Raw genomic sequence first — 24,026 nt, forward strand, 5'->3', positions numbered from 1 at the left:
CCGGGCCGGCGGAGCCTGTCCCGTCCCGCCCCGCTGCCGGCCGGCGGGGCGCACACCCGGCCCGCTTTCGCTTTCGCTTCTGCCTCGCCGGAGCCCAGCGCCAAGGCAAGCCCCGGCCGCGGTCGCGGCTCCTTCCCAGCCCCCCTGCTCCTCCGCTTCGCTCCCTTGCCCGCCTGAGGGAAGCCCTCTCCGCTCCGCTCCCTTCCCGCCTCCCGCCCTCCCCTCAGCCGGCCGCCGCCTTCCCGCCTCCCCGCTCCTCCTGTCCCCCCCCACCCCGCGGGCCCGGCCCGCTGCCCTTACCTGACGCCCGCGGCAGAGGGGTGGGAGGAAGCGGCTCTCCCTCAGCACGGGATGCTTGGGCGGCCCTGGCTACACAACCGTGTCCCGAGCGAGGGCAGAAGTCCTCGCAGCGGGGCTTGCGGTGCGTGTAGGTGGGAGCGTCGGGGGTGCTGGATTCCTCCGCTCGGGGCTGCGTCTTCCTCGGCGGGGGGCTGCTTCCCCCCCCCTCCCCGCTCCGCGCTCCTCCTCGGCCGCCTGACTGCCCACCTGAGGCCTGCGCGCCCTCCGACCCTCACGGTTTGAAAAAGATGTATTTGTTTGTCAAAGCCGAATCTAGAACCCAGCTTTCGGGACCTGCTGTTACTCTCGGGGAGCTGAGAAACGCCAGTCAGTGACCCGGACGCCGGCTGGGGTGCTGCTGGTGGCCGGGGAGCCGCAGGGCCTAGCTGGCGGCCTCCGAGCTGCGGCAAGGTCACCAGGGCGTTTTTCGAGCTAGGTGTAAACATGTGCTTTTCTGAGTAAATGTATTATCAAAGCAAGTTTTATCTGCCTAAATATGGGGAAGGGGCAAGAATCGCCGCTGGTTTTCCTCATGAAAACCTGGAGCTGGAGTTGGAGAAGGTGGCTCAGTGCATCCCACCGCCAGCGAAGGTGGGGGTCCCGCGCCGCCTTCTCCACTGCCCTTCTCGGCCTCCGCCGAGCTGGTGCGGGTCATTGCGCTATCAGAAAAATGACTCCTTTCTTCTTGTCGTCTTCTGCCGGCTTAATGATCTAAATAAACTTCCTCAGTGGGCAGCTCAGTACCTGGAAGAAGAGGAGAGAGAGACCATTTTTTCGTCAGGAAAAAGTCACTAGGTCAGGTCTGCCTTGTTGTCTAGCGGTGCCCCGTGTCTCTTCTGAGATGAGTGAAGATGTTCCAAGCTTACACTGGGGTAAAAAAAATTGACGGAAATACAGCAATTAGTGTAAGAGGCTGCTTCATGTAATGAAAATACCTTTTAATTTCCAAGAAACACTTCACAACTGGTTTTTTTTCCCTAACAACTGTACACATATATTAGTTAATCATTAGAAGAATATAAAATTCATATTAAGTGTTGATATAGACAAAATGGAGAAATGAAAACCTAAGATCCCATCCATGGAAGGTAATAACAGGGGTTTTTCTCTTATGCACAATTGACTGTGTATATGCAAATGAAAACACAGGAGCTCTCTGGGTGTCTCAGTACTGGATAGGATTGCAGTTACAAATATTTTGATGTTAGTTGTCCTTGCCTTCTTCCCAACCTACTTCTTTCCAGACCATGAAAAATTTTCTGGGAATTAGTTGTAAGATCTCTCCCCATAAAATAATTTTTACTTTTGTTCTTATCTGCATATTTGAGAGCGGTATTAGACAAGTCACTTTTGATAACTGCCACAAGGTAATACAGACAGCTGAGCATGTGCAATGTCATGTTAATTCAGGGCCAGAAACCTATAGCCACTCTTACTTGAAGGTAAGTATTATACATTATACAGTATAACTGTAAGTTATACTGTAAGGTATAGTATTATATAAGGTAAGTATTATACATTATACAGTATAACTGACTAACAACCCCACATGTATCTCATTTAATGGTTTGGTTTATAGAAGTATTTCTAAAATGATAGAGTTCATTGAGGGACACTTACATTCTTGTACCTATATTTGCAGATGTCAGGAGATCAGCACGTTGATAGCTCTACTCAAGAGGGAGGTGATGAAGATCACGGTGATGTAGTTGATGCAAAGCCAGACAGAAGCAGCAGATTCTCACTTTTGGGAAAGTAAGTTACTACTTTTATTCCTGTTATTGTTGTATTGGCTGTCGTGCTACCCTTCTAATGGGATTTTGGTGTTCAGTTTGCCGTGTCCACAATGTCATGGATGGTCTGGATAGGGAGATGGTTTATGTTGTATAGGTTTAATGTATCTGGTCTGTACCTTAGAGCATCTCTCTATAGTATCTCCCTATAGCGAGACCTACAGTATATCCCATAAGCTTTATTTGGTAGTCAAGAGACCACTAAGTTCATTTAGCATCAATTATAGCCCTTCATCTTAAACATTGCCCTTTGGTGGAGCTGAGAATTAAATATGCCATTAATTACCTGTTTTACTGCATTCAGCTCAGCTAATCTCCTGTATCATTGGAATCCCCTGCTGACTATTTAAGTTAGTTTAAAGCCTGGATGTGCCATCTAGGTTGCAGCACAAAGAAGCCTCACTGAGTCTAGAGATGTAACCCATTACAGAATAAATTAAAAGCCTTTAATTTTAAAATATAGTAGTGTCACTGAAGCATAAGCTCAATTTCGTTAAATGTGTAGGAAGCAAGAACTATGTAATGCTTGTCTGTACTCCTGAAAACACTAGATAAATGTGATTGAAAATGAAAAAGATGAAAAATGAACATGCAAAATTTACAAATACTGTTGAATGTCAGCAAATGGCTACTTCACATTCTGAACTTTATGGATTTAGAGAGATTTAATTAGAGGTGTTTATTACAAAGACTATTGGATTTACAGAGAGGTTTTGATTTTTTTTTTTTACTATTGGACATTCACATTCAAGTGAACAGTATAGTTCAGAGAAAGTGCATGGAGAATATAATTTTATTTTAGCTGCTTATGAGTCTAATGGGGGTAACAAATCTGTGAGAGAAGTGAAGATGCTTTAGTCTTAGAAGACTTCTGATGTGCTGTTAAGCAAATCACTTTGCTTTCTCTGTCTCATTTTATCATTCCTCAAGTATGTTTTCTTATGTGTATTATTAATTTTAACAGAGTCACATCATGCAAAATAGAAAATGTAACATTTGTTTCTAAATCTTGCCAAACATTTTTCAAAGGTTTCTTTTAAACTTCATAAAATGTGTGGTTTAATATCTGAATTGGTCTTCTTTATAAGAGGCGATATGCTAATACTATTATTAAATTATGCAACTCAAAGTTAATAATTCCTGAAGGGAAGGCAATAATCACATTTCTATCACTTTTTTCTATAAGAAATTTTTCAAATAATTTGGCTATGCATCAGTTTGAGGCATTCATCTTTTGGGAACTCCTTGAAGATACAATTTGAAACATTTTTCTTTAGAAGTAAGAAATTGCTCAAATTAAATATGAGGTAATTGGGAAGATTCAACTTAGATTTTGTTGAAAAAAAGTAAGTCTGAGAAATCTACCAGAGTTTCTTGAAGAAGGTGATGATTGCTTAAAGAGGAATGAGCTGGTTGACAGCGAAGGTCTTAAAAATCCAAGCACAGTGACAAGGTCTTTGTCTTATAGAAACAAAAACTCTTTGGCCTGAAGGAAGATAGGAGATGAATGTGAGAGGATAAAGGAAGATGGGATATGATTTTAAATCATGACTACAATGGAGGAGAAAGTGACTAGAGAATGATCGTTCCTTGTGCCTCACTGGAAATCTAGGGCACATCCAATGAAAGGTTCATGCCATAGGTTTAAAACAACTGATGAGATGTAATTTTCACATAGTGCAGAATGCAATTGTAGAACTTAAAGTCACAAGATATGCAGATGTCAAGATTTTAGATGAGTTCAGAAGAGATTAGATGTATTTGTGGAGGGAAAGTCCAGTAGGAATATTGATGTTAAAATCTTTGGTGCAAGACGTTCCTGAATCCCGTTTCTGTGAGAATATATTCTATATCCAGTTTCTTTTGTTTGTTTTCTTAAAACTCATTACTAGTCAGTAGCAGATACTAGGCTAAATGTACTTTTAGCTGGAACCAGCATGGCTCTATGTCTTGATTGCTAAGGCTTAATTTTGGCAACATGAAATTAATAGCTGTAAAATAAGATGTCTAGAAAGCTTTAGATTGACTACAATTTTATGGTCCCTTGTTTTGTTTTGGCAACCCAGTTTTTACCAGCTGTGCAGTACTTTCAGTGAAATTCTACATTGTATTTCATTTATTATTGCTTAAAATATATAAACTCAATTGGTAAAAAAGTAACTTGTGTTGTTAAATAAGCCCATTAGTTTTCATTTAAGAGAACAGGGTAGTGAGAAACTGAATTCAGAGCTGTACAGAAAGACCAGCTGTTTCTAGTAGCTTCACAGCTCCAAGTCACCATTCTCTGGCTGTGACCGGAAATTTATCTAGCAAGAGCAGTAAGTAGAAATAAGTGAAAACCTTATTCACTACAGCGTATTTCTCTCTGACAAGTCCGTGAGCCTGCTTTACTGTGGAGGCCACGATGCTCAGAACAAGCCATGGAGTGGGCAGGTTCTTCTGGCTTCACCAGTTTAGGGAAATTATCTTCTATGTTATTTCTTTTTCTTTGAAAAAGTGCTAGTATGTAGTTAATGTTGGTGGGGGAAAACTGTTTGATGGGGAAAAACTGTTTGGTGGGGAAAGGAGTTGAAAGAAGTAAGTTTTGAATTAGCATCTGCTGGTGGTGTTTGGTTTAGGGTTTTTTTTAGCCACTAGATGGCAGGAGGGTATCAGTTTTGTTTATTGCCAAAAATGGGGACAAAAATTAGGGAGAGTTGCAGCTGAGCAAAAAGTTGTGTTTTAGAAAGCAGAAATAGCAGGATACACTCTGGCAAGCCTGTGCACAATAAAATTTTAAAACGTGGTTAAACAAAGATTGAGCTGAGGAGTTGAAACATGTATTTTAATTCTTTATGTCATAGTTAGAAATTAATAAAATTCTTCCCATAGAAATTTTTCTTTTCTGTGCTGTATGTGCTCCTGTTACACTTTCAAGGCCTTAAAAATATTCTCACTTCTCCACAGGATGATTTAATATCTTCATTTGGTATCTTTTGTCTTTTATTGGGGAACTCTGTTAGGGAGATTGATAGCAGCAAACCTATTTTAGCATCCAGGAAACATAAAGTAACATGAAACGGAATAAAATTGTGGTTCCACTGTATTAAGCAAAGCTAAAATTTCTCTTACTCCTAAGTTGTTTTTTTTGAAAATGCTCCATCTAAAAATTCCCAAGGCTTGGTAGACTCACACGTGCGCTGTCAATAACCATGACTGTGGGCTTCAGTGAAGAAGCATAATGCAGAAAAGGGTGGTTGTTAGTAGTATCTAGGTACCAGTTTTATTCTAATTTAATTGTATAGAACCATTTGGTCTCTGGTTACTTTTATCTACTCCAGCTCTACTGTCTTGTTTTACAGTCAATATTCCCCTTCTCATCTGGAAACAGAAAACATAATTTAAATATATATTTAAGAATTTTTACAAATACCTAGTTACAATTGAAACTCTGATTCTGTAGTGCCCTTAATGCAGAAACATGAAATATATTGTAAGAAAATCCCATTGAGGAATTTGAGAGGCTTGTAGGGTACACTGACATGTAGTTACCAACAGTACTACTTGTACTAGGGGGACAGCCTGCCTCACCATGGTCTTCACCACGGGCTGCAGGGGAATCTCTGCTCTGGCATCTGGAGCACCTCTTCCCCCTCCTTCTTCACTGCCCTTGGTGTCTGCAGAGTTGTTTCTCTCACATATTCTCACTCCTCTCTCCCAGCTGCAGTTGCTAGGGGTTTTTTTGCCTCTTCTTAAATATGTTCTCCCAGGGGCGGTACCACTGTCACTGATGGGCTCAGCCTTGGCCAGCGGCGGGTCCATCATGGAGCCAGCTGGCATTGGCTCTGTCGGATACAGGGGAAGCTCTAGCAGCTTCTCACAGAAGCCACCCCTGTAGCCTCCCTGCTACCAAAACCTTGCCACACAAACACAGTACACTGATCTTGTAAATTATAATTGCTTGCTCTGTAGAAAAAGTACTACTGCTAGCACCGTATGCTTACAAAGAAACTGTATTGGCCTCCACTGCATGAATGTCAGCTGTTCTTGCCTTGCAATTAACGTGTTCAAATCCAGATGATGCCTTGAATGATACCTCATCTTTTTTATCATAACTTTTACAGTTTTAAAATTAAAAATGCAGTTCTGTTACAGGTTTTTCAGAGACAGAATATTACAGACCTTTCAAAAATAAATATTGCTAAGTAAAGTATCTCTTTTATCCTTAGAATAAAAATAGCAAGTTACTTTAAAACAAATAACAGCTGATGAATCATTATCTGAAGTTATGCTCTGGGCTGCAACTCAGAGGTCTGAACTAAACTCTTGGTTCAGCCTCACATTTTCTATATGTCTCTAAGCAAATCACTGTGTGCCTTAGTCTGTCCTGTAAATGGGTAGTGATCTTTTCTCTTACTATCCTAACTCCAAAGTCTAGCACAATATAATTTTAATTTTGTTTGGAGTTTGTGAGTTCTGCTTTGCACAAGCTAAATATCAGTGTATTTTCCCCTGAAGCGCTGAACCTAAAATTTCAGAAGCAATAGGTTCTGACATCCATAGTCTGTTAAAGTTAATTCCTACAAAGACAATGAAAAGATTTTAACAAAGAGCAACATAGATGTTTCATTTTCATTACTCTCTTTTAAGCCAGAGGTTGGTGGGTTTTTTATTCTTTGTTATTGCAGTTTTTGTTAGATCTGGAACTCAACTTCTGGAGAACACTGCAGGAGTATTTAACAATTAGTGAAAATTGTGGTCAGTGCTTGTACTTTCCCTTGGACACTGACTGGAGGTACCGTACAGGAAATGCCCAAGTGTCTTGAAATAGTGTCTAGTCTAAAGTATAAGAACTCATTAATTCACAGTCAGTATTTGTTTCCACTCTCCTTAGAGACTTTGTCTTGTGAAGCATAGCAAACACTGGGTTAACCATGAACTGTAGCTGTAGCAACCACAACAGTGAGTCAAGTATCCTAATTCCTTTTCAGTGTAGTAATTTATTTCCTTCATTACAGAAAACTCTGGGCTGTCATCATACAAAATTTGGAGGAAAGCTATTCGGTAGTGTCATTTTTAAGCTTTCAAAGTAAGCAAAACCAAATTAAGCCAAATTTATAATAAACCAAAACTGTTTAAGGGTAAATATACAAGAAATAGTTCTATGAATTAGAATACAAAGAGGCTTTGTAAACTGTGCGTGTTCCTTTGCATTATTTTCTGAGAAATATTCATTGTGTAAATATTGTAGTAATGGTGGATCAGGTTTTGAGAGAAGGAAGAAAGACATATTACAAAGTGAAGTCTGCTGTCCCACCTCCATCTCAAGATCTGCTGTACTTTCCTACACTCTTACATAGGAACAGTGATAGAATCAGAGTGATGGGAGTGTGTTTTCCGCTTGTCAGCAAAGGTAGATCAGGCCTGCATGACCTCAGCTTGCAGGGTGATAGCTATGAGGGTTTGAATAGCCCCCATAGAAAAGTCCAGCGTGACCCACTGCTGACACATGCGAATCTTTGGGCCTGAACACAGAGAGCATCCTGTTTCACTCTCCAATGTAACCCTGAGCATGGTGGGCTCCTAGCATTAGCAAAGAAGATTAGACTTGCTCTTGAGGACAAGCTGAAGCTGTTTTCAGATGCAGTGTGGAGTACCATTTGATGATGAGCCAAGGTACTGTAGAATGTTATTTATCTCCTTCCTTCTCTGACACCTGTTTGGAAATCTCATGAATGAATACCCTAAAAGAGTGTAGTTTCAGCGCTTATATCAAGCTAATTATAACTCTACTGGCATTTTGCAATTGCTAATCCTAGCCAGAGTGTTCTCTGAGAAATAGTATTTGGGAGGGTTGCTTTATTTTGAATCATTTTCCAAGCAGTCCATATAGCAATATATATACCCGTTAATTGCTCTTAGTACCTATGATAGATAAGAGAGGCTTCATCTTTTTTTTCATGTAATTGGCAGTTGCCTATGTACATTATACTACTTAGGATATGATCATGCAAAATTTCAGTTTCCAGAACACCCATGTATGTGCAGGTTTTCTAGAAATGAGCAGAAAGCCTTTCAGCAAGCAATATTCTTTATTTGTAAAATTTTACCATTTGAATATTATGTTGCATGCAATATTGTGAGGCCTGCACAGCAGATACCATGCAACTAATTAGGAAGCTGAAGATGAATTACAAATTGACGGTTGAGAGTTAGAACTTACTCTGTTTTGGTCCTCTCTGCTGCAGGCATTACACCACAAAATTGTCATGTAGGCTGTAAATGATACTTAATATTTTAAGTGCACAAAGACTAGGATACTGCTACTTTACTGATACTGTTTCTTTTTCTTTCCCTCTTGTCTTTTTTTAACTGATGCGAAATGCGGACAACATTAGACATAATAGTCTGCATTGAAACTTTTTTTACAAAGTGCAGCTGGCTTAGCCCCAGTACGCTTTGTCTGCTTAATTTGTATGTAATAAATAAAATTGCAGCCATGGTTTTGATTTGAATTATGTTAAGACCATCACTAATATGCAGTTAAAAGGAGAGGAAGACATATTTAGGTGTAACTGTCAGAACTCCAAAGATATATATAACATGCAAAGATATATATAACATACAAAGTATGCCAGAAGTTGTAGTCTGAAGCTTGCTCTTTCAAACAGCTCAGCTGCTTTCATTACACACTGAGTTTCCAGTTGTCCTGGACTGGGTTTCTCTGTTTTCCAAGTTCCTAGAGAGGATTCTCCCTCCTAATTGGAGAAGAGTCTGAAACAAAAATGGGACAAAAAAGCTAAAAGAGTAGCTCAGGATCTGAAAAGTATCTTATAATGAGGGATTTAAAATGTCTTTAGTTTCTCTAACTGAAGTTGAAAGACAATTGCTTGTACTATACAAATATGTAGTGTACTGTACAAATATGTAGTATACTGTACAAATATATAGGTGATGGAAGATCAGAAGATAGGAGGCACTTTTTGGAAGAAAAGAATTCATAAATTAATCCGATGGATCCATAAATGGATCTTTTAAAAAAAGGTTCAGTATAAATCTAAAAGATGTTTTGCAGATTAAACAGAAGCTGAAGGTTTGTAGAAACTGCTGAATAAGGGTTTGTGGCTTGCTTTGCAAGAGATCAGATGAAAAGTGTGTTCACACTCAGGTGGGTCAGTGCAATTAGCATGTTGCAGCTTACTAGTTGATTTTGTTTATCTCTGAGACTTGCAGTTGTGAAGCTTTGTGGTAGGTGAGGCCTTATTGTGATTCAAGCTAATACACTCTAGATTGTGGTTTCAAAGGAACATATCAATAGCCATTGCTGTAGTTCAGCTGAGTAGCTGATATGTGATAAGCTCTGATATCTTGACCGTTAAGCCAAGGTCTCAGAGGCCTTTAGAGCTATAATATACTTTGGGGAAATGCCATATTCTGTGTACTGCAACCTTGTCATTTTTACAGTTGACGTTAAATAATCATGTGCAGACGACAGCGGTTTTATTTCTTCAGGGAAGCTAATGTGCAGTAACCAAAGACAGGAATTTGTTGCTGAACTGAGATCCGCTGTAAACCTCCACAGTGGACAGTAAGAATGTCTTTGTTTCAAGCATTTTTTTCCAGGAGGCACGTGGCAATAAGCTACCTCACACGCTCTGGACGTAAACATTGTACACATGTACAAAATAGTGGATTTTAAATTCATTCTCTAGTTTATTGTACACGACTATCCCCTGGAAAGAAGCCATGAGATCTGCAGTCGTTTTATGAAATAAATTTGTTTAGGCTCCATTTTGTAATGGAAAAACTAAGACCAAGAGATATGAAGTTATTTTTCCCAAAGTTATTCAATAGCAGAAGCAGTATTCATACTCGGTTCTCCATCTAGAGCACAACTGTCTCTTAGTAGATAACAGAACTTATCCCCCCAGCTGACCATTTTGGTTTGTTTAATACTTTCCATCAAGTTAACCGAGTAAAGCATAGCTAGCATATAATCTTAATAAATATTTTTATGACTTGTGTTCTACTGTTGGAGGTCATATTGCATGCTACAGGAAACTTAGGGAAATTCCAGGATTTCTTTCAAAAAATTAAAGCATTTATTTTGCGAATTTTCTGCAAAATCTGTAACAGTACTGCTATATATGTCATAGTAAGAACAAAAGTAGGTTTTTAATATGATACTGTTTTAATGGATGAATGAACTCAGTCCTGTCATGGGCAAAGAATTTGTTAATGGTAGCTTAGGCCTTCCCCAGCCCTATTATTATCTTTATAAATTCAAGGAAATAATCCCATTGTTTACCTAACTCCTTTCTTTCAAGACTGCTACAGCAATATTTTCCTTTCAAAATTAGTGTGCTTACAGTTATAGGGAGGGCTTGGGACATGGGTTTCCAAAGAAACAAGAAACAAAGAAACAAGAGGCACTGTCTCCATTAGCTTCCTAGTTTCAGGTTCATTCAAGCAAAAGGCTTTGCCCCTGGTGAGTTTTAAACTGGCTTTGTTTAGTCAGCTGAGGATCTAATTCCAAAGATGTCCTTAAGAAGTCATGAACTAATTGGTGGTTCAAAAAGAAGCTGTAGGCTAAATAATTACTATGGCCCTGATCTTGAGAACAGTTACGAACAGGCATTATTTTACTGTCTGACTAGTCCTGTTGCTTTTAGTAGGCCTGCTCCCAGAAGGAAAGCGGGGTGCATTCATTAGGGTCTGTGGTGTTCGAGTAAGCACACTTGCCATTTCCTTTTATTCCACTCCTTCCAAATATGACTTTCAAGGTTTTGGCACTTCAGCAGAGTAACATATGAAGATGCAAGGGTTGCACAGACATTCTAAGTCATTGATAAATATGAATTTTAGACTCCAGTATTATCAGTCTGGCATGTTTCACCATGATTTAAAATTTCTTTAACAGAAAAAACAAGACCATTAAAGGGAACAGAAATCTAGGACTGTTTGACTGGGTTTTGTGTTTTAATGTTTGGGGGGGGGGGGCGTGTTGTATTGTGTTGTTTATGTTTGCTATTCCAAATTGCAGCTGCCAGTTTTCATGCCTTTTGTGTAAGACACCTCCTTGCCATAATAAGCAATATAGGTGGAATAATGTTTAGATGCTTTTGGGGGAACTTTTATGTTCAGTTTTCTAGGACTACTTTTCTTGTCTCTTCTAAATTAAGACTTTCTATTATGTTGAAAAGATTCTGACTTTAATATTAGAAATTTTTAAAATTTTCTTTTGACATTTATCTGGAGCATATTTAAAAATAGCCTTCTAAGGACTGGTTATTTTTTTGGTGCTAGTCTATCAAAGTCAGCAGTCATTTGCTAATAACTTTAGTAGGGAAATTGAAAGTATGCCGTATTTTCTTGAACTTCCTCCTACATAATTAGTATTGCCACTTTTTCCTCAGGAGATTTTTGCTTCAACTATTAAGCTGATTTTCAGTTTATCTACTGGCACATAATTTGGAAGCCTGAGTAACCTTTGTTTAAAAAAAGATTGTGAGGGATAGTATTTATTTTCTTGGTTTACAATTATATTTAACCTCTTTCAAAAGAGTCCTTGGTAAGGTGTTTTCTGTCTGAAAAGAGAGAGATGGAAATTGCACCTGCCATTGGAGTATATTCAGGAGAAAATGTTTGTGAGGCCATAGCAAGTGACAGTCAGGTTGGAAACAGAACTGAGATCTCCCAAATGCCAACGTCTTCTGCAGTGGCTCCTGTTAGTGTTTATTGTAGGCTTCACTTAGTATTCTAGCATGCTGCCTTTTCAGTGTGTGACCCAGGATCACACCATCAAATGCAGTATAATACAGTTTTAGTATTTGGACTAGCCCTTATGGTTAACGCATAGTCCTTATCCCATATAATTTGTGCTTTCTGATTTTTAACAGTAAAGGAATATTAGGTTTTACAAAAGACAGTTCAAGTAATGACACATTCTTCTTGTCCAGAAATGTTGCTGCTCTGCAAACCTGATGCAATATTAATGGGAAAAGGCAACAGGATAATCTATTATTTGCATGCAGCTCTAAATCTGCGTGACACTTTACCAAAATGAATCTGACAAAGAACAAAGAGTCTGCCTTAAAGAACTTAAGATCTAAAAAGCTCTAGTCAGGTTTAACAAGTGTCTTTTGCTTGTTATTGCCAATAGGTTTCAAGAGAAAAAAAATTCAAAGAGGGGAGAGTGTACAGTAATTAGAGGTGTACTAAATATGGTGAAATTAGACTGGATAAAAGTATTAAAGCTGAATAGAAGTATTAAAGCTGGCAGTTTGGAGAGAAGGTTATGTAGGAGTAAGACATACTAATGCATAATCATCAGAAAGCATCAGACATATGAATAGACCCCTAATTATTGAGACTAAAGTAGAAACATAGAACAAAATATTGAACCTTGATTGTCTAATTTATGAATTTTGTTTCCTGTTCACTTCTTTTGGAAGAATAACTCTGAATTTGTCTCCAGCAGACTCAGTTTTACTACACATAGCTTGGTGATGCTTTGTGAATTCAAACACAATCCTCTTTTCATTTTCATTTTTTCCTATCTATCCTTTAACTACCTATTTAAAAAAATAAATCCAATCCAGGATTATTTCCCAGGAGAGCAAACATAGCACTTGTGATGAGCAGTAGTTGCAAATGCCATTTATACTGTGCATGCAATAATGGAAGGAGTGGGGATTTTTAGACAGAAAGAGCATCAGAGAGCTACACAAACTGCATAAAATTAAATCAGCAATATAGGCTATGTAAGTTTCTTCAGAGGTCTTAAAATTAATGTATCGTCCTGTACACTTACTCCACAGTATTGTAACTTAACAGCAAATTTATTCAAATGAAGCCTTTAAAGAGATCCCCAAATGTAAAAGTCATGAGCGAAACATGTCAGTTGTTTGTAATAGAATAAAGAGCATTGCAGGTTTAAGATACCTTGCATCCCACAACATTAAGTGTATGAAAGTTCCGGTGGATGTTGATGGATTACCTGAGAAGATTTGTACTAAGGACTTTGTCACTGTACCACTGCTATAATCTTCTTGCCTAGAGTCAACAGAAAGGCTGACAACATGACGGAAACTAGAATAAAACTGTTCTCCAATGTCAAAAAGCATGGGGACTCCAGAAGGGATCCTGAGGTGATGTGTTCTGTAAAGATAGCATGTTTTTTAATGCAAATTTTCTTTTTAACAGAAACCTGTTATCAGTCATTCAAAAATGATATATGATTGCACATTGTATTAAAGAAGCATGCCAGGGTAAAAACTACCACAATGTTCTGTGATATTCCTTATCAAGTAAAGCCCAAATTTACTGAACTTCATAGAGCAAGACAGAGTTCTCGTCTTTTGTGTGTGTGTACTTCAAATAGAAATTAATGTAATCACTTTAGTCTTTTCCACCCACCTCTGAATGTCAACTTCCTTAAATTGAATAGTATCATAATTGCAGAATTTTTTTATCTGCTTACATTTTTTCAGTACAGCAACAAAAGTCCCTAACTTTCCTAGGAGAGAAAGGGATTATAGCTGTTTTCAAAGCCCGGATATCCCTCTGTAATATCACTTTTAGAGTTTATTTGGATTGACACATTAATTTCCTCTTAGAAAAGCAAACAAACAGGAGAAAAACAAACAGGAAACTCCTCCCATCCTGTGACTGGGAAGAGATGACTGTAAAATTTGTCTTTACTCATCTAATCCTTCTAGGCAGATCTGTTTCTTCCATGTGCTGTCACATTGCTTTTAAGGCCAAGCAGCTCATGTTTTCAGAAGAGCTGTAAGGGCTGTCGGTTACTATCACCATCTTTTTAATCATTGTTAATGTTGAGGTTTAGTAAATGGATTGGTATAACTGTTTCTACTTAGAGATTGCACTTTCTTCTTAATGTTTCCCTTTCCTCCACTCTTCCCTTAAGAACTTTCCCTGCACTATGCCAGCTAGTACTGTTCCAAGGGGAGTCTATATAGTTACAGCAGACCAGCTTGCTTAGAGCAGAAGGTTTTTTTACAGTCACTGGCCTTTGCACCTTGCACAAAGGTAGGCAATACCAGACTACACAGCTGACATTAATTACGTAATGTGATGGGAAGTGAAGACCCTCCCCATGGAAATAAATCACACTACACTTTAAGTTAAGCAGCTGGTTCTCACTGAAATACTTGTTACTCTGGAGGGCTGGCAGACCTGAGACCAAGACCTTGGCTATAGCAGGTGAAAGAGATGATGAGAGACTGCAACACTCAAGGAAGAGATTCTCCTGCACGCACTCTCTTAGTGTGTTGGTGTGTCATACTAAGATGTGGTAGCAAAGAAAGTGCAGGATGATGCCAGTAGAAAGGAAGCTAAAGGAGAGGAAATGGCAGCTGCTGAGGCACTGCTTTCAATAAAATTGTTATTGAAAATAATCTTTAGGTATAGTTAAATGTTAACAGTGATATTTTTATCCTTAAATCTTGGTATCCCTACATACTGAAATCATAATTTACCCGAAGTGTAACAGAAAAGAAAGTTTGTTCTGATAAGTAGCAGTCCTTTAGACAATCGAGTTCACTGTTGGTGCAAGTGATGTATCTCCATTGACTTCGACAGAATTTTAGCCACTCATGGTGATAAGAAGCTTGGCCTTTACTATTTAAAAGTTCAATAACAAAATGATAAATAGTATGAGTAACTTTAATTTTATATTTGAAAAGTGAGACGTTGATAATAATGATTTTCCCAGGGTTGACACTGGTTAAGTCTAGACTTGAAGAAATCACATTCCCAGACATACTCTTGTCAAGCCTAAGGCATGGATTTACAAACACAGTAAGGGTGAAAATGTGCAAGCTATATGAAGGTGCCAGAGTGGAGTTTCAATTTTGCTGAACTCTTGACCAAAGGGAGAGAACATGAAATATGTGAGAGCACTGATAGCCAGAATATTTCTGTCTAAGGGAAAGATCAGTGACCACTAGTGGAGTGAGGAGTTATGGCACAGTTGTAACTAAAAGCTGAAGAAAGAGTAAACAGTCATAAAACTCAAGTTTCTATTTAGTCTGGGCAAGTTTGAATCCCAAAAGAGGGAAATTAAAGACACTGGATGTCAGAGAAGCAGGATGAAATAAAACTGAGGGCAAATAGTTTAAAACATTTTATAACAGCACGTAAGTAACCTGTAGAAACCCTTTTGGAAAATATGGTAATTAGAAAGCTTACTAAGAACAACAGCAGTAAACATTTATATTAACATGTGTCCAGTTCAAAGCTTAGAAAATAAATATTTAGCTGGAAAGCTTTAGGCTTTCAGTCATAAGCCAGCCTGTCACTGACAGAGCATTTCCCTTAAGGACTGATGATTACATATTTATTACTTTATTAGTCATTATTACAAGGTCTGATTTAGCTTGTTGAAACTGAAGAGTTGGACCTTATACTGTCAATTTAATCCAGTCAGGCAATTCCTATATTGCGCTGTGCTGGCACAGAAAACTGAATCTTCAAAAAAACTATTTCTCTCTGGACTGCAGGCCCAGGATATGTATACTGCACAACCTTTGCTTCCTTATTTGTTCAGTTTGGACAGATACCAAAAGATTTCTGGAACTTTTTGTTGTCTGCCAGTAAAGAAATGGTAGGCGTAACCCTACAAAGAATGCTCTGATTGCTTAGTATCTCATTAGCCTGATCAGCTTGGAAGGAATCATTAGAACAAAAATATACTATCCTTTGTAAAGAAATGGGGAAATGATAGAGTTATGTGTGCTACCGTGCTGACAAGGCTTGTCTGTGACATTTGACATTGACTGGCATAGAGCTTCTTGCGTACTTTTGGGAATACCAGCAGTAGTAGCTACATCCCTTAAACTCCCAAGTATTTCTGCATGAATGAGTGCAAACTATTGAACTCAGAAGTGAAGTGGTTTCAGAGAAGTTGTGTGGCTACGTTATTATGCCACTTAACCCTAGTTGCTGTTTTCAGTGAGGCTTTTTGTGGGATAACATGGCTACGTACTTCTGGACTAGAATTAGATTACTTCCAGCATTTTAGCAGAGCAGACAGTGCAAACATGATACCATGGTGCTCATGTGGATCTGTCCCGAGTGTTCACAACTGTTCAGGGGTTGAACATAAGCAGAAATTTGTGTACAATCCAATCCCCTTGAAAATATCCTATTGTGTGTAACAGCCATTGTTAGTCATACAGCTTTTTCAGGAAGTCAGTGAAGCCAGGTAAATCTGTAGAAACTTGAATCCAGTGTGGACTGAGGAAATTAGCCTCTTCATTGACCTGAGTGTTTATTTGTTGTTTTGAAATTCTTTTTTCTGTCTTTACCAGAGAGCTGTCTAGTGATGTAGGACCAGGGGGAATTTTAGGCTAAAATAAGAATCCAAGACCTCTTTGAAAGTCAAATGTAATATTAACATCATACAGCTGTGGATAATTCTTTAAAATGGTTAAAATCTTTTCTTGAGGCAAAGCATGTTTAATTATTGCTCCCAGAGCCCTCAAGAAGCAGTATGTGAGGGGAATACCAATACTTGCGACTTGCCAGGAAAAACTGTACTTCCAGAGTATCAGACAAAATCCTCAAGTAAATATGATTCAATACCTTGTTTTGTAGTCTCTAAGAGAAGTCTAAGAGAGGACATGATATTAGGATGGTCACATACAGAAAGAGTACAGAGAAAGCCTGCCAGCTGCAGCTATTTGATTTGGCCCTTTATAACAGACCACGAGGACACTCAAAGAAGCTGTTTTAAAATTGAATTGCAGTAGCATTTAAACACGATGAATCATCTAGAGAAGGTTTGTTGTAGTTTACAATTAGTCTTGTCCTTTAGTAATAAAAAAGAAGACACTTAAAGCTGAAAGACAACAATCGTTAAATCAGGAAGGTAAGAAAGTAGATTACCTAAACATTTAATCAGTTCACAGCAATCTCATGTCTACAGGCTATTATTGAAGCAAATAGCTTAGTAATTCTTTAGAAAGATGTCAGAGTGAGAATAGTGAAAGTACTTATATTAATCGAGATTGTGGGAAAAATCTAATTTTGTTAAAAACAAACTGTATTATACAGTTATTTGTGCTGCGAAAGTAGGTTATGTTTTCCTCTCAGACATCAGCAATAAATACTATTAGAAGCAGGATGCTGGACCAAATAAGTAAGAGACGTACTCATAACTTCTTCTGCCCTTTCCTGAGCATTGTTTTTAACTGGGCTTGCTCCAAAGCTTGTTTATAGTTCTGAGGTTGAATCAGACCCTTTATAGGCTCTCACTGGCTTCAGTTCTGCTTGAGGAGATCTTGCCAACATTTGAAGCCACCTGCTTGGACCAAAAAGTCCACCTTTAAAAGCAAGTACTGCAGAGTTCCTCATGCTTGTACTTCAGGTGTGCATGCTGGCTGTAATTGATTTGTTCTTAATACTTCAATGAGAATAAATTGCATCCCTTTCTAATCCAGTCTAAGACTTCTGCAGAAACATCAGTACATAGTCATATTAACAGATAATATTTATAGCTTGTTTTGGTTTGGTTTGGGTTTTTTAAGTGAGGTTCAGGTATTGATGATTACATTAAAATGTGCTTATTTATTTGCATAGGTTCAGACTGCTATTTGGCAGACCAAATTAACACAACCTGTTTGTATCTGTAACCTTTATCAGTAGAAACTACCTACTGCTCTGTCTTAATCTTCAGAAAATTTAGGCACGATGATGATTCAATAAACAAATCCTATCACACCATTGGGTAAACTGCATATCTTCCTGTGCTTGGAATAGTTATTAAGGGAGATCTGTCTGTCCTTCCATGAATTATTTATAGTAAAAGTGAAATATGTCCAGAACCATAGTTTGCAAAAGGTTACTGTCAGCCTGACTTCATGTTTAGGCCATTTGTTTTATCTGTAGGATCTGGGTATACTAGTGCTGGCTGCAGTTCACTCTAGAGTCGTTTTACCATTATCAGAATCCAATCACGTACAATAATCACTTCATGGCAATCACAAGATCTTTATGCCTTGATCTGAAATACGAAAGAAGAAAACAAACATTAGAGAAGAAGGAACATTGGGTAGGGCTGCCTGAATGGTTTGAATTAAGATAAATAGGCACACTGCATGTGACTGGCCACTGAAAATAATTTCATTTGGTTCACCTAGAAAAAAGAAGAATGGAGAAGAAGAACAGCCAAAGTCCTCTCTCAGTAATCAGTACCGAATTGTTACGCCCACATTCCAGTATAATATGGACTACAAGAAAGTTGGCAAATGTATTATTATAAACAACAAAAATTTTGAAGACAAAACAGGTAATGTTCTTTCTTTGATGATACTCATTACAGACTTTAGAATTTTTATACTTTCATTAAGCAATAAGTGTTTTATTTTTAGGACGTGAAATTTTAATGAATGTATTTATCTTTTTTGAGAAGTAGTTGTTCCTACAATTTATTCCTGTTCTTTAACACTTGTATTAGAGCGGCACTTTGCAGCATATGTTTCGAAGAGCATGTCACCTTGCTCTACCAACTTCAGAATAAACCTTTGTCCCAGAGTTTAAGGCTGTGTTGTTAAAATTTGAACTTTGGCATCTGCAGCCCATGCTATATCTTCTCTGTCCCTGAGCTACAGCTATGAGCTACAAAAGCTAATAGCTGTAGCTGTGCTCTGTTTACACTCCTGCATTTAACTTTTCAGACCATGTATGGTTTCAAAGCAGACAGATACTTGTGTTATAGTCAACTTTATAGGTCTTTTCCTATATACTTGGCAAACACACTAAATGACGTGTTTACTCCAAAGAATGTACATTAGTTTCTTTTATGTGGGTATCACAGGGACTCTTTTCAACAGTTTTGTCTTGGGGTGCTTTATGCATATGTTACACTGCATAACCAAAAAGAGATAGAATCATTCATAGAGGTCCTATGTTGCAAGGTGCTGGAGGCATGCCAACATTTTTCAGGGTAAGATAGGTGTTAACATTGAACCTTGCGTTATTTTGCTTTAAAACAAATCTCACAATTTGTTCTCAATGCTGAGAATACTGTTAGAGGATTGTTTTAAAATCATGTCACTGTGACATTGTTTAGTTTTATTAATTATAAACCTAAAAATTTACCTTTGAACACGTGAATTATTTTGAATTGTGTAATGTGCAATCAACCATATTCTTTGTTTTCTGGCAGGAATGGGTACACGCAATGGCACTGATAAAGATGCTGGAGATCTAGCTAAGAGTTTTAGAAACTTAGGTTTTGACGTTTGCATATACAATGACCGAAGCCGTGATGATATGGAAAAATTACTGAAGCAAGGTAAAAATTTAGAATCATAGAATAATTTAGAGTGGAACAGACCCCTGGAAGTCACCAAATCTATCCCCTGCTCAAGGCAGGTCAAATTAGAGCAGATTGCTTAGGCCCCGCTACATACAATTTTCTGTATAGAAGGATTAAGTTTCTGAATGGATTAGGCTTAATTCCCCACCTCTTCTGCCAACATCAATTCAGAAATACAGTTTTCTTGTCATATTAGGTGAAGCACCTGTCCTACGTATTAGGTGAAGAGCCTTGTCATATTAGATAAAGAGTCCAGCCTGTTGACTCCTGTGGGCTAGACTTGGAGTCAAGTGAAGGATGCATTCATGTATTCAAGGTACTCACCACATTACTAAAAAGTGGGTTGTGTCATCTTTATCCACTCCTTCTTAGTACAGGCCCAATGTATATGTAGTCTCAGAAAACTGTGTTTGCTAAGTATAATTTTAATTTAAAATGTTGCTTCCTTTTGGCTAAGACATATTTGATTTGTAGCTGCTGAGGAGAATCACAGTGATGCTGCTTGTTTTGCCTGTATCCTTCTAAGCCATGGGGAGGAAGGCCTCATCTATGGCACTGATGGACCCATGGCTATCAAGAGTTTGACTGCGCTATTCAGAGGAGACAAGTGTAAAAGCCTTATAGGCAAACCCAAATTATTTTTCATTCAGGTAATAGCCCTAAGGTAAATATAGTATCCTACTGCTGCAGTGAGGAAAACATGCTATGTTGGTTGTCTGCTCTGGAAGAGCCCTGTAGGTTAACTTACTGAACTTTGCTGGAGGTTTTGTGAAAAAATGTGTTGAGAGAAGTTGAGTATGGGTGACTTGTATTGTTTGTTTTTAAAAGATAATTTATACACAAGATTCACAGATGTAAAGAACATATTGTCATTGTAATTTTGTACATAGTTTCTCTTTATGCTTGGTAATATATAAACTTCAAAGCAGAAAGATAAACTCCCTCTTGTGTAGACAGAGCTGAGGACTGTCCAGGCCTGTTTGAATAAAGGCTGTCTCTACAAATCACTGCATTCTGCTAAATGAAATATTTTCTCTCTCCCTCAGTAGCCTAAAAATTTATATTGCATTATTGCATTATTGCATTAGCATATAATTAATTGTATATTACTTAAGCTTTTAAAGACAGCTGTTTCAAACAGTATTAACTGACATGCCATGGGTCTGAATTGCACTTTTTTATCATAGTGTTATGTATATATGGGAGTTGCAGCAGATGTGGTTTTCCCTAGGTTGTTCCATCAATTAATCCTCAACCTCAAAGTGAAAACTGTGTCTATTTTAGGCTCTTGATACTACTAAAGTGATGTTTCTTTTAATTGTAGGTTTAGAATGGGTATTTTTTGCCTTTAAAGTTATCTTAAGAAAGGCAACCAACTAAGCCCATCAGACTGCTATTTTTTTGCAAGAGCTGTCAGTCAAAGCTACTGATCAAGAGCTGAAACTTACCAACCTGGACTGTGTCTCCAGTGTGCCCTTTAGCAAAACCACATGATTAAGAGGAAATTAAGAATAAAAGAGAGAAATGGAAAAATGTTAAAAATGCAATATGCTTGAAATGGGTGGTCAAACACTGGAACAGGTTGCCCAGACTGTAGAGTCTCCATCTGTGGAGATATTTGAAACCCAGCTGGACATGTTCCTGAACATCTGCTGTAGCTGTCCTTGCTTGAGAAGGGGGATTGGACTAGATGGTCTCGGGATGTGATTTTGTTACTCTGTGAAATGTAGTGCTACAGCAATGCATGTCAGGAACCAAAGACAATGTGTAGTCGCCTGTAAAGAAAATGTCCAGAAGTCACACTGCAAAAGACATTATGTAATAATTGAGTGCTGAGGATGACTCTAGACTAGTAAAATTAATCATGGTTAGAATAAGCTAATGCTGACTTGGCACTTTGACAATCCACTGAGATCCACAGCCTGCAACACCATTAACTCCCTTTACTGTACAGGATGTATATTTTAAAATGGGTAAGCTAGTAACTTTATCACTGAAAATTAGATGTCTCCCAGAATTGCACTTCTGCTTCTAATACATGCAAAGTATTGCTTAAACTGTATCCATTAAAAAATGTTAATTAATATTTATTTTTATAACACCGTTTCTCCTTATTGGACAAGTTCTCTTTGTCTTCACTGCTTTCAGGCATGCAGAGGCTCTGAATTTGATGAAGGTATACAAACTGACTCTGGACCTGCAAATGACACTCTGGAAACAGATGCCAATCCGAGATACAAAATCCCAGTAGAAGCAGATTTTCTGTTTGCATATTCCACAGTGCCAGGTAAAGAAAAGGGAGTCAGGGTGGGGATAGAAGCCTAAAAATTTATCACTCATATTGACTTGATTGTGGACTGACGCTCATTGATGATACGTTGTACACTGATGGACAAAACACTAAGGCCCGCTGCATGTTGGGCCAGTGTGTTGTATCCACCGCTTTTACACTAGCTATAGCAGAAACAGAAGAAAGCCCAGATTTGGCAGGTGAGAAGACACAGACATTACAGGTTGCAAAGGCATTACTATTTTCTGGGAATCCTGACCTTCCATATCCTAGTTCACTGAGTATGTTGAATATGTGATGAAGGCAGGAGGAGGAACGGTTAGAGCACAGGACTTACTCTTAGAGAGGAAAAACATGAAATCTTTCTTCTTGCACTTTCCCAAATGCAGAATGGTACTTGAGTAGTGTGAGGTCTGGAGAGTTAATACACATTATTCTCCACTTTAATGAAGTAGGATATATGACACAAATGATAAGAATTAAACTTTGTGTGTGCAGTTACTCTTTGCTCAGAATCTTTCACACAAATTATTACATATCTCTCTGCCATTCTATTCTTCAGCACAGGATAATAAGAAAAAAGAGGAAAAATAACCCCATGTACTTTCTGATCTCTTCCCTGTAAGGTTATTACTCCTGGAGGAATCCTGGAAGAGGCTCCTGGTTTGTGCAGTCTCTGTGCTCTGTACTAAATGAGCATGGAAAACAACTTGAGATCATGCAGATCCTCACACGGGTCAACTATGTGGTTGCCACAAATTTTGAATCACAGTCTGATGATCCACGCTTCAGTGAGAAGAAGCAGATTCCCTGCGTGGTCTCTATGCTCACTAAGGAACTTTACTTCTGAAAGTGTATTTTAAGGCAGCCAGTGATGAAAGATCAGGATATGGTTTGGGGTAGAGATTTGATATAAACTGGAGTAACACATTCTTAATAACAGAAATGTAATTACACTAGATTTTTATATTGTATAAGCTGGGGTATCTGAGGGATGGACAATATGCAAGATTTTAAAAAGAAATAAATGCTGTGGGCCAGCCTGACAGCTAATACTAATTACTGTATCTTGATTTCCCTTAGTGTGGCTGTCATGATTTATGGCTACTGAAGATGTTCTGAGAGTCAGCTACCTGACCCATAAAGGTTTATTCCAGAAAACAGACTGTAAATTAAGAACAAAAAAATTTAATTGTGAGACTCCATCTTTTCTTTCACTGCTAGCTCATGGAACTATAACTTCCTCGGAAATTTGCAAAGACCATCATATTATGGGTATGTCCAGTGATGAAACAGTTTGTAGCTATTTAAAAGGGTGTTTCTTAGTCTAATATATTTCCTTTTTATGAACATCATTAATAAAGACTAATGGTTGCTCTGTGCTTAATCTGGAAGTCAATTTACTTAGGTATCACTCTAGCATAAGATGAATAATTAAAAAATCAATATTTGTAGATTATTTGCCTGAGTAGTATGGAAATGTAACAAATATAGAAAAATTAAAATGAAAATCTTTGTAAAAGATTGGCAAACTGTAATTGGATGATGCCTTATTAAAGTGCCATTGTAAAGATTTTTGCCTTGCAAATGACAATTAACTGACAGAACAGCCTGAAACAGTGGTATTGCAGTTTTTCTGCTTGCAGAAATAAAAATGTCTGCTTGTTGATTCAGAAGTTTTGAACCAACAGAAAGTTAATGCCACGGCTTTGTTATAAAACATTAAAAATTAATGTTGAAATCATAGAATTATATGTTCCAGTAACAAATGTATGTTTAGATATAGCTTCTATTTGTGAGGAATTTTGCCAAGACTGGAAATACTTACTTGAATCAGAAACCAGAAGTGCCTTTTTAGTTACTGCACAGTCTTGATTTTGTATTTTGGAGCTATGTTGGTGATGTTTATATTCCTACTTTTTATATTCTCTTTAAAGTTGGTAGCTAGCTCAAAAAAGTAAGTTTAATGATTTGTTTAAACTGATAAATGGTTAGTTGTTCACCCTTTTCCCAGTTAATGTACTCTATACTCTTTTGAAATCTTCTAAGAAAATAAGTGAATACTATTAAAGCCAAGTTACTGAATTATAAAGTTTATTTTCTTACAAATACTGTGGCATAGTGAGGCATTTTTTTTCATAAGTCAAATTTACAGTTGTTTGAATTAAATAAATGACTGTTTTATGGACATCTTGAGCATTAAATCAATAAAGACCTTTTTTTAAATTTCCTATGAATATCTGCATGTTTGTCACTCAATCTGGTGAAGTGAAAACCAACC

The 24,026-nt window shown here is 38.0% G+C and overlaps 1 protein-coding gene across 3 annotated transcripts; it reads left to right on the forward strand.

The window, feature by feature from the left end:
• Positions 1-23,982, forward strand: CASP7 (caspase 7). 3 transcript variants are annotated; one of them, XM_069797023.1, is made up of 7 exons: positions 1-105; positions 1,982-2,094; positions 18,275-18,423; positions 19,303-19,431; positions 19,930-20,105; positions 21,604-21,742; positions 22,372-23,982. In XM_069797023.1, the coding sequence occupies exons 2-7, from the start codon at positions 1,982-1,984 to the stop codon at positions 22,593-22,595; spliced, it is 930 nt and encodes a 309-aa protein (XP_069653124.1). In that variant the 5' UTR covers positions 1-105; the 3' UTR covers positions 22,596-23,982. The 3 variants fall into 3 exon arrangements, with proteins under 3 accessions (XP_069653124.1, XP_009923386.1, XP_069653125.1); XM_009925084.2 differs by lacking the exon at positions 1-105 and adding an exon at positions 367-1,134; XM_069797024.1 differs by lacking the exon at positions 1-105 and adding an exon at positions 1,437-1,781.
• Positions 23,983-24,026: the final 44 nt, after the last annotated feature.

This window comes from Haliaeetus albicilla, chromosome 11 (genome assembly GCF_947461875.1).
Source record: "Haliaeetus albicilla chromosome 11, bHalAlb1.1, whole genome shotgun sequence".
NCBI classification, from domain to species: domain Eukaryota; kingdom Metazoa; phylum Chordata; class Aves; order Accipitriformes; family Accipitridae; genus Haliaeetus; species Haliaeetus albicilla.

Coding starts and splice junctions, on each gene's coding strand:
- CASP7 (XM_069797024.1), top strand. CDS start 1,587: ATGAAAAATTTTCTGGGAATTAGTTGTAAGATCTCTCCCCATAAAATA. Junction 1,782..1,981: donor ATAGCCACTCTTACTTGAAG/GTAAGTATTATA, acceptor CTATATTTGCAG/ATGTCAGGAGATCAGCACGT. Junction 21,743..22,371: donor TGCATATTCCACAGTGCCAG/GTAAAGAAAAGG, acceptor CTTCCCTGTAAG/GTTATTACTCCTGGAGGAAT.